Here is a 14571-nt window from a genome sequence, read left to right as displayed (position 1 = left end):
ACAGTTCTATTTTTGTTTCATCAGACCAGAGGACATTTCTCCAAAAAGTACGATCTTTGTCCCCATTTGCAGTTGTAGTCTGGCTTTTTTATGGCGGTTTTGGAGCAGTGGCTTCTTCCTTGCTGAGCGGCCTTTCAAGTTATGTCGATATAGGCCTCGTTTTACTGTGGATATAGATACTTTTGTACCTGTTTCCTCCAGCATCTTCACAAGGTCCTTTGCTGTTGTTCTGGGATTGATTTGCACTTTTCGCACCAAAGTACGTTCATCTCTAGGAGACAGAACGCGTCTCCTTCCTGAGCGGTATGACGGCTGCGTGGTCCCATGGTGTTTATACTTGCGTACTATTGTTTGTACAGATGAACGTGGTACCTTCAGGAGTTTGGAAATTGCTCCCAAGGATGAACCAGACTTGTGGAGGTCTACCATTAGTTTTCTGAGGTCTTGGCTGATTTCTTTTGATTTTCACATGATCTCAAGCAAAGAGGCACTGAGGCCTTGAAATACATCCACAGGTACACCTGCAATTGACTCAAATTATGTCAATTAGCCTATCAGAAGCTTCTAAAGCCATGACATCATTTTCTGGAATTTTCCAAGCTGTTTAACGGTACAGTCAACTTAGTGTACGTAAACTTCTGACCCACTGGAATTGTGATACAGTGAATTATAAATGAAATAATCTGTCTGTAAACAATTATTGGAAAAATTACTTGTGTCATGCACAAAGTAGATGTCCTAACCGACTTGCCAAAACTATAGTTTGTTAACAAGACATTTGTGGAGTGGTTGAAAAACTAGTTTTAATGACTCCAACCTACAGTGAGGGGAAAAAGTATTTGATCCCCTGCTGATTTTGTACGTTTGCCCACTGACAAAGACATGATCAGTCTATAATTTTAATGGTAGGTTTATTTGAACAGTGAGAGACAGAATAACAACAAAAAAATCCAGAAAAAACACATATAAAAAATGTTATAAATTGATTTGCATTTTAATGAGGGAAATAAGTATTTGACCCCTCTGCAAAACATGACTTAGTACTTGGTGGCAAAACCCTTCTTGGCAATCACAGAGGTCAGACGTTTCTTGTAGTTGGCCACCAGGTTTGCACACATCTCAGGAGGGATTTTGTTCCACTCCTCTTTGCAGATCTTCTCCAAGTCATTAAGGTTTCGAGGCTGACGTTTGGCAACTCAAACCTTCAGCTCCCTCCACAGATTTTCTATGGGATTAAGGTCTGGAGACTGGCTAGGCCACTCCAGGACCTTAATGTGCCTCTTCTTGAGCCACTCCTTTGTTGCCTTGTCCGTGTGTTTTGGGTCATTTTTATGCTGGAATACCCATCCACGACCGATTTTCAATGCCCTGACTGAGGGAAGGAGGTTCTCACCCAAGATTTGACGGTACATGGCCCCGTCCATCGTCCCTTTGATGCGGTGAAGTTGTCCTGTCCCCTTAGCAGAAAAACACCTCCAAAGCATAATGTTTCCACCTCCATGTTTGACGGTGGAGATGGTGTTCTTGGGGTCATAGGCAGCATTCCTCCTCCTCCAAACACGGCGAGTTGAGTTGATGCCAAAGAGCTCGATTTTGGTCTCATCTGACCACAACACTTTCACCAGTTCTCCTCTGAATCATTCAGATGTTCATTGGCAAACTTCAGACGGCCCTGTATATGTGCTTTCTTGAGCAGGGGGACCTTGCGGGCGCTGCAGGATTTCAGTCCTTCACGGCATAGTGTGTTACCAATTGTTTTCTTGGTGACTATGGTCCCAGCTGCCTTGAGATCATTGACAAGATCCTCCCGTGTAGTTCTGGGCTGATTCCTCACCGTTCTCATGATCATTGCAACTCCACGAGGTGAGATCTTGCATGGAGCCCCAGGCCGAGGGAGATTGACAGTTATTTTGTGTTTCTTCCATTTGCGAATAATTGCACCAACTGTTGTCACCTTCTCACCAAGCTGCTTGGCGATGGTCTTGTAGCCCATTCCAGCCTTGTGTAGGTCTACAATCTTGTCCCTGACATCCTTGGAGAGCTCTTTGGTCTTGGCCATGGTGGAGAGTTTGGAATCTGATTGATTGATTGCTTCTGTGGACATGTGTCTTTTATACAGGTAACAAACTGAGATTAGGAGCACTCCCTTTAAGAGTGTGCTCCTAATCTCAGCTCGCTACCTGTATAAAAGACACCTGGGAGCCAGAAATCTTTCTGATTGAGAGGGGGTCAAATACTTATTTCCCTCATTAAAATGCAAATCAATTTATAACATTTTTGACATGCGTTTTTCTGGATTTTTTTGTTGTTATTCTGTCTCTCATTGTTCAAATAAACCTACCATTAAAATTATAGACTGATAATTTCTTTGTCAGTGGGCAAATGTACAAAATCAGCAGGGGATCAAATACTTTTTTCCCTCACTGTATGTGCTTTCTTGAGCAGGGGGACCTTGCGGGTGCTGCAGGATTTCAGTTCTTCACGGCATAGTGTGTTACCAATTGTTTTCTTGGTGACTATGGTCCCAGCTGCCTTGAGATCATTGACAAGATCCTCCCGTGTAGTTCTGGGCTGATTCCTCACCGTTCATGATCATTGCAACTCCACAAGGTGAGATCTTGCATGGAGCCCCAGGCCGATGGAGATTGACAGGTCTTTTGTGTTTCTTCCATTTGCGAATAATCGCACCAACTGTTGTCACCTTCTCACCAAGCTGCTTGGCGATGGTCTTGTAGCCCATTCCAGCCTTGTGTAGGTCTTCAATTTGTCCCTGACATCCTTGGAGAGCTCTTTGGTCTTGGCCATGGTGGAGAGTTTGGAATCTGATTGATTGATTGCTTCTGTGGACAGGTGTATTTTATACAGGTAACAAGCTGAGATTAGTAGCACTCCCTTTAAGAGTGGGAGCCAGAAATCTTTCTGATTGAGAGGGGGTCAAATACTTATTTCCCTCATTTAAAATGCAAATCAATTTATAACATTTTTGAAATGCGTTTTTCTGGATTTTGTTGTTGTTATTCTGTCTCTCACTGTTCAAATAAACCTACCATTAAAATTATAGACTGATCATTTCTTTGTCAGTGGGCAAACGTACAAAATCAGCAGGGGATCAAATACTTTTTTCCCTCACTGTAAGTGTATGTAAACCTCCGACTTCAACTGTATGCACATTGACATTGTACACTTGCTGTACACATCATAGACGTATGATGTATATTTTAGACAAACTGTATATAAACACATGTCAACTCATACTGACCAAAGGGGACATACTATGAGATATTGTGTCAAACATCTGTTTAGCTGATAACCCTACAGTATTCGAAACATGCAAATAGACCTAATGATTTGTAAGTACAGACTTCCTGTATAGCCCGTCACCCATTAGCACTAGAGCATTTTTAGCTAAATATGATTTGTCTATTAGAAGGGTTTTGCATATATTTGGTTGTGACTTCAAAGTTATGTCTCTAGGGCTGTGGCGGTCAAGACATTTAGTCAGCTGGTGATTGTCAAGCAAATAACTGTCGGTCTCACGGTAATTTACCGTTAATTAACATAAACACATTTAGCATCTTCATTTAAAAAAGTATAATAAATCCATGTAATATAGCCTACACCTTCACAATAAATCCATTATTTATTTTAGACAGGTCTAAAGAAACATGATATGAAGAAATTGTAGTCTATTTCAGAAGAACAGAATAGTATACTCTGAATTGTCTTTATGTTAGGTCCTGATCTGGCTATGCCAAATGGCTGTGGGCTACACTAGTTCATTTAGCAGACAAGATTTGCTTAGAATTCCATGGCATTATTTTATTTTATAGTATGAAGAATACAATTGAACAAAGCTGAATAAAATAGAAAGGATATTTTCGGCCTCCCAAGTGGCGCAGCGGTCTAAGGCACTGGATCGCAGCGCTTGAGGCGTCACTACAGACCTGGGTTCGATCCCAGGCTGTGTCACAACCGGCTGTGACCGGGAGTCCCATAGGGCGGCACACAATTGGCCCAGCGTTGTCTGAGTTAGGGGAGGGTTTGACCGGAGGGGCTTTACTTGGCTCATCATGTTCTAGCGACTCCTTGTAGCGGGCCGGGCGCCTGCAGGCTGACTTCGGTCGTCAGTTGAACGGTGTTTCCTTTGTTGGGGAGTGGCAGCAATGAGACAAGATCGTAATTGGATATCACGAAATTGGGGAGAAAAAGGGGGTAAAATAAAAATAAAAATTAATCGAAAATTATATTTTCTCCAAACGATTTAAGGGAGTGCGCACATGCGGCTACTCCTATATGCTTAATTTAGAGTTATTAATGTAACTTTAGTTGTTCTACAAACATTGGGCTGTGTTTTGATTTTTAATACATTGTAAGGTTGCATGATGCGACTCTAATGATGATTTGAAAGACGTTGCTTGAAAGGCATGAGCTCTGCTTAGTTTTTGCACAAGCTGTACAGACTTCATCAGTCTCTCATTCACAATTTGACAAGCACTTGCTAATGCCTCTAATTTCCCAGCGGCATCCCCTTTGTGTGGCCGTAATGCACCCTAAAAAAATCCATGCCTTTTTTACGGCAAATGGCCGTTGTGCCCTTGGCCCGGAGTGCTGCATTGTGCCCTTCTCCCTGAGTGCTGCCTGCTCCGATGCGCCTCTCACTCACATAGCTCTCCATCACGTGATCGGGTCTTTCTCAAAGTGAAGACAGACACATCGGCAAAGTAACTGCGCGTGTCCTTATCCAATTCCGAGGTGAATATTGAAGATATTGGAAGAACTGTCCACATTTACTTTTCGTCAGCCAACAAGATGAGTAGGCCTAACGAACAGCAAAAGCACTAGCCTATGTCAGTCTACTATCCCCCATAGTACAAAGGTTGACCTGTTCTGTGCGAGAAATAAATATTCCAAACATAGTCTGGGACAGTTGTGGGATGCGATAGATCCCAAATTAATAGAACCACTAGCATCAACTAAAACTTTTTTACGCAATGTAAAGGGGCAGGTAGCTTAGTGGTTAAGAGCGTTGTGGCATTAACCGAAAGGTTGCTGGTTCTATTCCCCAAGCCGACTAGGTGAAAAATATGTCGATGTGCCCTTGAGCAAGGCAGTTAACCCTAATTGCTCCTGTAAATTGCTCTGGATAAGAGCGTCTGCTAAATGACTAAAATGTAAATGTGGCTGACGCAACAGATCAGAACGTTTAGCTTAAAATGTTGATAAACTATTAGGCTATAACCGTCCGGTCCAGGCAGATTGTGTATACACCGTCCGCTGTGTGAGTTTTACAGATGTGGCGCGGGACATGTTGGTTACCCAAGACAGTCCCAGTTAATGCCATGGCCCCTAACCTCATCGCTGGGGCAGACAGAGTTTCCAGAGGACCGGGAGAGAGAGTATGCAGCATGCAACCTGTGGTGGAACTTTTGACTGTGGCAGGCCCTGAAATGAGGGGTACTACAGGATGGAGGGACTTCCAGACAGACGGCCATACTCCACTCCAGAGGCCTTGGGTCTTCCACTCCCCAGGACAGGCAGGCAGGCTGACCAGAGAGATGCCTGCTCATAGAGGACCTGGTGGGGGTTGACTTCTCCTCTTCCAGTCCCACAGTAGAGAGGAGGTCCCTCCCTGTACAGTCCCTGCAGAGGGAACCCATTCCCTGTAAAACGCCAATCTCTCAGAGAGGTCTGAGCCTCCCTGATTCCGTCTGCACGTCAGAACGCTAACTTAGCTCCCTAGGTGAAGTCATTGTTTTCATTAGAAGAGAAACAAAAGGTTATCATCAGCCAGGCCTGGACTGGAGCAGAACTGAAACTGAACCCAACTGGAGGCTTCCCCCACTGAGCCTCATAGACAGACTGCAGACAGGCCTCACTCCTACATTTGTCTCTCCCTTTCACTGAAATGACTAGAGAGACTACAGTGCTGAAATCATTATATGCTACTATGTGTCTATACCAAATTGTCTGGACTGGTGCAGTCCTTGGTGTATTTTTGCTTGGCGATCTCAAGGTCACTGGTACAATTCTTGCTCAGACTTGCTATCAGACTTTCAAACATCAATGTTTCTATGCTTCTCAGACAACTCTCAGGAAAGTGACCTCTCAGACTCTCAAAGTTACTCTTCAGGAGCTAGTCATTTCAAGCGACACCCATCTTCTTCCCTATTATATGGAAAGTGAGTTTCCTCTGTGTGAGATTCTTGATGTGCTACACCGAACTACACCGAACATATACAATATAAATAGTCCCAGTTTCAAACACACATTTGCCGATTTTATGCGGTATGTTTTATATTCGTATCAAGTCACAATATACAGTCACAACAGTCATTATACACTGAACAATAATATAAATGCAACATGTTTCATTAGCTGAAATAAAAGATACCAGACATTTTCCATTCGCACAAAGAAACGTATTTCTCTAAAATGTTTTGCACAAATTTGTTTACATCCCTGGTAGTGAGCATTTCTCCTTTGCCAAGATAATCCATCCACCTGACAGGTGCGGCATATCAAGAAGCTGATTAAACAGCATGATTATTACACAGGTGCACCTTGTGCTGGTGACAATAAAAGGCCACTCTAAAATGTGCAGTTTTGTCACACAACACAATGCCACAGATGTCTCAAGTTTTGAGGGAGCATGCAATTGGCATGCTGACTGCAGGAATGTCCACCAGAGCTGTTGCCAGATAATTGAATGTTAATTTCTCTACCATAAGCTGCTTCCAACGTCGTTTTTAGAGAATTTGGCAGTACATCCAACCAGCCTCACAACCGCAGACCATGTGTATGGCGTCGTGTTGGCGAGCGGTTTACTGATGTCAACGTTGTGAACAGAGTGCCCCATGGTGGGGTTATTGTATGGGCAGGCATAAGCTAAGGACAACGAACACAATCAGCATTTTATCGATGGCAATTTGAATGCACAGAGATGCCGTGATGTGATCCTGAGGCCCATTGTTCAGCATGATAATGCACAGCCCCATGTCGCAAGGATCTGTACACAATTCCTGGAAACTGAAAATGTCCCAGTTCTTCCATGGCCTGCATACTCACCAGACATGTCAGCCATTGAGCATGTTTGGGATGCTCTGGATCGACGTCTAAGACAGCGTGTTCCAGTTCCCGACGATATACAGCAACTTCGCACAGCCATTGAAGAGGAGTGGGACAATATTCCACAGGCCACAATCAACAGCCTGATCAATTATGTGCGAAGGAGATGTGTCGCGCTGCATGAGGGAAATGGTGGTCACACCAGATACTGACTGGTATCTGTGACAAACCGATGCATATCTGTATTCCAAGTCATGTGAAATCCATAGATTAGGGCCTAATGAATTTATTTCAATTGACTGATTTCCTTATATGAACTGTAACTCACCGCATGGCAAGCGGTACCGGAGCACCAAGTCTTGGTCTCCTTAACAGCTTCTACCCTCAAGCCATAAGACTGCTGAACAATTAATCAAATTGCCACCCAGACTATTTACATTGACCCCCCCCCACCTTTGTTTTTACACTGCTGCTACTCGCTGTTTATTTTCTATGCATAGTCACTTTACCCCTACCTACATGTACAAATTACCTCGACTAACATGTACCCCCGCACATTGACTCGGTACCGGTACCCCCGGTATATAGCCTCGTTATTGTTCTTTTCTTGTGTTACTTTTTATTTCATTTTTTACTTTAGTTTATTTAGTAAATATTTTCTTAACTCTATTTCTTGAACTGCATTGTTGGTTAAGGGCTTGTAAGTAGGTATTTCACAGTAAGGTCTACACCTGTTGTATTCGCCGCATGTTGTGTTTATATTTTTGTTAAGTATAATTAGATGTAATGTGTGTTCCTCAGCCATGAATTCCTGTGGAGGTATGCTTGCTTCACATACTGTATTGAACAGACGGAAAACTTTAGTGTTATCCTCACTCGAAGAAGGATAGGCTAAATGAAGTGCCACACACAGTGTGAGGGTACAGCATAGAATAGTCCTATATGAGCATAAAATTACTACGATCTAGTAATGGTATTATATGGGGTACAGAGGCAGAGTCGGTGGCAAAAGGTTTTTATGTGTGGATTTTAAGTGTGGATTTTTCTGCTCCTCTTACCTCGTGTTACAATTATTCATGACACAGCAGGGGCAAAACGCTCCTTGTGAATTTCCTCCTCTGCCAGTTCCTTTAAAGTTAGCTGTAGTGTGATTCTAGCCTTCAGCGAATTCACTGCAGGCTGTGTCTCTGCTGCTGTTTTATTCAACCTGCCACATTTTCTAGTCCCTTTATACTTCAGAGAAACAGCTTGCCTTATAAATAGATACTGGTACTTCTGCACTTTTGGTGTAGTGATAGTGAAAATGGCTGTAGGCCTATCAACTTTTGGATATCAATGGCTGTCTGACAAATAATTATTTATCAACAGATGTTATAAACTGGATGGAAAACAACTAGTAAGATGTACAGTGGCTTGCGAAAGTATTCACCCCCCTTGGCATTTTTCCTATTTTGTTGCCTTACAACCTGGAATTAAAATTGTTTTTTTGGGGGGGGTTGTATCATTTGATTTACACAACATGCCTACCATTTTGAAGATGCAAATTTTTTATTGTGAAACAAACAAGAAATAAGACAAAGAAACAGAACTTGAGCGGGCATAACTATTCACCCCCCCAAAGTCAATACTTTGTAGAGCCATTTTTTGCAGCAATTACAGCTGCAAGTCTCTTGGGGTATGTCTCTATAAGCTTGGCACATCTAGCCACTGGGATTTTTTCCCATTCTTCAAGGCAAAACTGCTCCAGCTCCTTCAAGTTGGATGGGTTCTGCTGGTGTACAGCAATCTTTAAGTCATACCACAGATTCTCAATTGGATTTAGGTCTGGGCTTTGACTAGTCCATTCCAAGACATTTAAATGTTTCCCCTTAAACCACTCAAGTGTTGCTTTAGCAGTATGCTTAGGGTCATTGTCCTGCTGGAAGGTGAACCTCCGTCCCAGTCTGAAATCTCTGGAAGACTGAAACAGGTTTCCCTCAAGAATTTACCTGTATTTAGCGCCATCCATCATTCCTTCAATTGTGACCAGTTTCCCAGTCCCTGCCGATGGAAAAACATCCCTACAACATGATGCTGCCACCACCATGCTTCACTGTGGGGATGGTGTTCTCTGGGTGATGAGAGGTGTTGGGTTTGCGCCAGACATAGCGTTTTCCTTGATGGCCAAAAAGCTCAATTTTAGTCTCATCTTACCAGAGTACCTTCTTCCATATGTTTGGGGAGTCTCCCACATGGCTTTTGGCGAACACCAAACGTGTTTGCTTATTTTTATCTTTAAGCAATGGCTTTTTTCTGGCCACTCTTCCGTAAAGCCCAGCTCTGTGGAGTGTATGGCTTAAAGTGGTCCTATGGACAGATACTCCAATCTTCCGCTGTGGAGCTTTGTAGCTCCTTCAGAGTTATCTTTGGTCTCTTTGTTGCCTCTGATTAATGCCCTCCTTGCCTGGTCCGTGAGTTTTGTTTGGCGGCCCTCTCTTGGCAGGTTTGTTGTGGTGCCATATTCTTTCCATTTTATAATAATGGATTTAATGGTGCTCCGTGGGATGTTCAAAGTTTCTGATATTTTTTTATAACCCAACCCTGATCTGTACTGCTCCACAACTTTGTCCCTGACCTGTTTGGAGAGCTCCTTGGTCTTCATGGTGCTGCTTGCTTGGTGGTGCCCCTTGCTTAGTGGTGTTGCAGACTCTGGGGCCTTTCAGAACAGGTGTATATATACTGAGATCATGTGACACTTAGATTGCACACAGGTGGACTTTATTTAACTAATTATGTGACTTCTGAAGGTAATTGGTTGCACCAGATCTTATTTAGGGGCTTCATAGCAAATAGCAATACATATGCACGTACCACTTTTCCATTATTTATTTTTTAGAATATTTTGAAACAAGTTATTTTTTTCATTTCACTTCACCAATTTGGACTATTTTGTGTATGTCCATTACATGAAATCCAAATAGAAATCCATTTAAATTCCAGGTTGTAAGGCAATAAAATAGGAAACATGCCAAGAGGGGTGAAGACTTTTGCATGCCACTGTACGACATTCAATTACTTTTCTCTTTATTTGTTTGATTTTCTCTTCCTGTTGTTCGGACGATTGACCAGAGTATAGGTGTTTTATACTAACGGTACATTTCCCATTTCTCTCCTCTGTCCGTCCAGATGAAGCTGTGGAACAAGTACAAGGTGACCAGTATTCCCTCGCTGGTGTTTGTGGATGCAGCCACAGGGAAGGTGGTGTGTCGGAACGGACTACTGGTGGTGAGAGATGACCCCAAAGGTAAGTCTCCTCAGTCAGCCTGAGCCTCAGCACTGAGAAACTGCATGGGTACCAGTACACACACACACACACACACACACGCAAACAAGAATACAGTTTATTACATGCAAAATGCCTCGTCAGAATTTCATATTGCAAAGTTTCTGTGCCACATCCTTCACCAGCTGGAGAGCTGGCCATATTTCTCAATTTGTGTCCTCTTCTGGTATTGCATGAACATTATAAAATGCCCCGTCTTACTCCCACATCTGCAGACCTATAATTTCCCTGCTTTTAAGTGGGAGACTGCCTGTTAGCAAGAGCAGACTTGCATTCCTTTCTGGTAGAGAGATGAGGATGTCCTCTCATGGCAAAAACATCGCAATATTTTGACATCCTGCTCTTCAGAGCCCTTATTGCACAACATGAGAAAGGCCCATTAGTCAGAGAGGGGGAGAGAGGTAATGGAGGCATCGTGGCAGTAGAACCCGTGGTCCGGGGGAATGGATTTCACATGAGCTGAGCTCTATGACAGATCCTATGTCTGTCTGCTTAATGAATCCCAGTCTCCATCCCAGCCCACAATATACTACATACTGTATTATTCCCATGATTCATTAACTACCAACTAGATGTGGGTAAGGAAGAGATTCATCTTCTTGCTCCATCCCCTCCTCTTTCAGAGTTGTTAGAGGGGGTGTGTAGTGTGGTAGCGGTAGCAGAAAAGGGGTGTGTGTGTGTTTGTTTGTGTTGTGATGAGGAAGGGAGACAGGGGGGTTACAGGCAGGGTAGTAAGAGTTTGAGGTGGGCTGGGGAGGGGGAGGGTGGTTGAGGATTCAGGACCCTCTCTCTTTCAGCATTATGAAAGAGACGTCTTGAGTGGCGGAGCGGAGGAGAAGTTGCCTGCAGCGCCAGGAAGGAGTGCACTTTTACATTGTGAATGGGGACAACAATAAAAGGCTGCAGCAGCAGAGGCAGTGGGGATGTGTCAGCCCTGCCTAATGAAGCCCTACAGAGGAACCTTTACAGCCCTGCCTAATGAAGCCCTACAGAGGAACCTTTACAGCCCTGCCTAATGAAGTCCTACAGAGGAACCTTTACAGCCCTGCCTAATGAAGCCCTACAGAGGAACCTTTACAGCCCTGCCTAATGAAGTCCTACAGAGGAACCTTTACAGCCCTGCCTAATGAAGCCCTACAGAGGAACCTTTACAGCCCTGCCTAATGAAGCCCTACAGAGGAACCTTTACAGCCCTGCCTAATGAAGCCCTACAGAGGAACCTTTACAGCCCTGCCTAATGAAGCCCTACAGAGGAAGGCCCACATAAAGGAACCTTTAAAGCCCTGCCTAATAAAGCCCTACAGTGGAACCTTTACAGCCCTGCCAAATGAAGCCCTACAGAGGAACCTTTACAGCCCTGCCTAATGAAGCCCTACAGAGGAACCTTTACAGCCCTGCCTAATAAAGCCCTACAGAGGAACCTTTACAGCCCTGCCTAATAAAGCCCTACAGAGGAAGGCCCACATAAAGGGACTTTTAAAGCCCTGCCTAATGAAGCCCTACAGAGGAACCTTTACAGCCCTGCCAAATGAAGCCCTACAGAGGAACCTTTACAGCCTACAGCGCTTTATTTATGATTACACCTTTTTATTTGGTCATCCCAAATGCATCTCTAGTGCTTGACACTGACAATGAAGACAACTTGAAAAAGAAACGAGAGCAGGAGGGAGGGAAAGAGAGGGGGTAAGGCTAGCAGCGCTCCCTGTCCCTGTATGGGAAATTGAAAAGCATGGCTTTCAATCGTCATTAAAACCACATTTTGCATCTGTTGTGCGGTCCCATTTCCAAACGCAGATGACATGGAGTACAAAAGAGCTTGTGAGTAGGAGACACGTTGGGTTTAGACGTTTGTATGACAAATGCTGGGCACATGTGCATGTATTTCATATCTATTAGCTGTGCCAGGGGGATGGAGAGAGTGCTCTGGTTTTGAATGGGGAGTTTCTAGCACAGAAAAAGCTCTCTTCTCTGTTCAATAATCAGACCCTTGGCTCTCTCTATCCTTTCTGCCTAACACCAAACCCTCCCTCCCACCCTCCTTCTCCCTCATTCCCTCCCTCACCCCCCTCTTCACCGCTGTCCTTTTCTCCCCCCCCCCCTTCTCTCTCTCAGGCCTGGAGTTCCCCTGGGGGCCCAAGCCCTTTGCGGAGGTGGTGGCCGGCCCTCTGCTCAGGAACAACAGGCAGACGACAGACATCAACTCCCTGGAGGGCCACTATGTGGGAGTGTACTTCTCAGCACACTGGGTGAGTGGTGGGGGGGCCGGGAGGGACACACACACACACACACACACAGGGGGCAGGGAGGGGGCAGGGAGGGAGGAAGGGAAAGGCCCCTCATTTTCCTTTTCAGGCACCCAGCTGTCCTCTGATATGAGAAGTAGCCCTATGAAAACAGAAAGGCATCAGTGAAAGCCAGGGTGGCTGGCCACAGCGGGAGGAAACACAGCAGCCGGTAGCCAGGGAATGGACAGAGTAGTTAGGGGACTTCCATTGTCTGGGACTACAGTAGCTAGTTATTCCACTCCTTGCTGTCATCACGAACTAGTGCCCTTTAAAGTGGGCAGTGGGCGTCAGACCCATTGTCTCTGTCAGTGCTGGGCTTGCCCATCCGTGTGAAGGTCATGACTTGGTGATGCATGAAAGGCTTGTGTCACTGATGAGCTCAGCTGATGGCACACACACACACAGACACACACACGCACACACACCCACATTAACGGACACACACACGCAGGCCGCAGACGCCCCTCCAGCTGCCAGTGCTGCCTTCAGCTCCAGAGACCAGTCAGCTCCAAGCCATGAAGCACTCAGACTGGTCCACTTTCCAAACCAATACAAATTTGTACATTTTATTTGTCACATGCTTCATAAACAACAGGTGTAGACTAACAGTGAAATGCTTAGTGACGGGTCCTTTTCCAACGATGCAGAGTTAAATGTAAAATAGAAATAGTGACACGAGGAATAAATACACAGTGAATAACAATAAGGAGTAAAAATAACATGGCTATATGAAGGGAGCACCAGTACCAAGTCAATATGCAGGGGTACAAGGTAATTGAGGTAACTATGTCCATATATAACTACAAAAGCTAGCGTATAGGTTGTGTATTATTTTAAGGCTACATTCCCCTCTCTTACCAGGTAAATCCAACCCACCATTAAGAGACGGTTCCAAGCGTGAAATGGCCAGCACCTGGCCAGGGGGTTACTTTTTATGACCTGAAATGACCCCTTTTCAGGATAGAGTAGGCGACCCATTTCCTCACTGACTTTACCCTCGTCATTAGCTGTGTGTGTGTGTGTGCACAGTGTTTGTGTCACTGAGGCTGAGAAAGAAAAGGAGAAAATTGAGAATGGAAAGAGAGAATATACTGTAAGAGGGAGAGACTGATGAGGAGTGAGACTGGTCTGGTTTGTTTTCTTCAGACACAGCTCTGCTGCCGCTGGCACTCTGATACCATCTTAATGCCAGCCGCTCTATCACCCACACCCACTCACACACACACACACACACACACACACACACACACACACACACACACACACACACACACACACACACACAGCCCCTAGCCAGCCTGGCGCTGCCGCTGGGCTACTCTACTGCCCCTAATCCTGTAAGGGAGAGACAGGGAGGGAACACAACACACACACTAGACCAGAGACTATGAAGTCATGCTCCCTGTTTGACTTGAGAGGGCTCTCAAAACTCACAACAACAAATGCCTCCAAGCCAAGACCATCCTGAGTTCCATCCTGAGCACTTAGGTTCTCACATTTGAATGGGCCAGGAAACAAAATGAAATGTTAGTCCTGGTTTTTGCTGAAACATTGGGGTGACGTACTGCAGAGATGTAGAGAGAGAGAGAGTCAGAAAACACACCCAAGGCCATGTTGACCTCAACAACTACACATCTGTTGTCATCCTTATATATACAGTTGTATAGGGACTGATCAATTTACGTCATTCTAATGCCATAACTTGGTGTGGGTGTCCGTGTGTGTGTGTGTGTGTTGTCCCTGCAGTGCCCTCCATGCCGCAGTCTGACCCGGGTGCTGGTAGAATCATTTCGCACTGTGAAGGAATCGGGTCAGAAGTTTGAGATAGTGTTCGTCAGCGCTGACAGGTGAGACTCATGCAGTATTCCCTTCACACACGCATACACATGCTCTCTCTCT

At 44.7% G+C, this 14571-nt stretch overlaps 1 protein-coding gene across 2 annotated transcripts in view; it reads left to right on the top strand.

The window, feature by feature from the left end:
• The window catches only part of LOC121560016 (nucleoredoxin), a 72352-nt gene that overhangs the window by 48687 nt on the left and 9094 nt on the right, over positions 1–14571 (top strand). For both annotated transcript variants that reach the window (XM_041873074.2, XM_041873083.2), the window contains exons 2-4: positions 10231–10348; positions 12500–12633; positions 14419–14519. In XM_041873074.2, coding sequence (XP_041729008.1) covers positions 10231–10348; positions 12500–12633; positions 14419–14519 — 353 coding nt within the window. The remainder of the gene's footprint in view (positions 1–10230; positions 10349–12499; positions 12634–14418; positions 14520–14571) is intronic.

This window comes from Coregonus clupeaformis, chromosome 6, assembly GCF_020615455.1.
Source record: "Coregonus clupeaformis isolate EN_2021a chromosome 6, ASM2061545v1, whole genome shotgun sequence".
Classification (NCBI taxonomy): domain Eukaryota; kingdom Metazoa; phylum Chordata; class Actinopteri; order Salmoniformes; family Salmonidae; genus Coregonus; species Coregonus clupeaformis.
The sequence above is the reverse complement of the archived record's forward strand: the minus strand, read 5'-3'. Positions and strand labels throughout refer to the sequence as shown.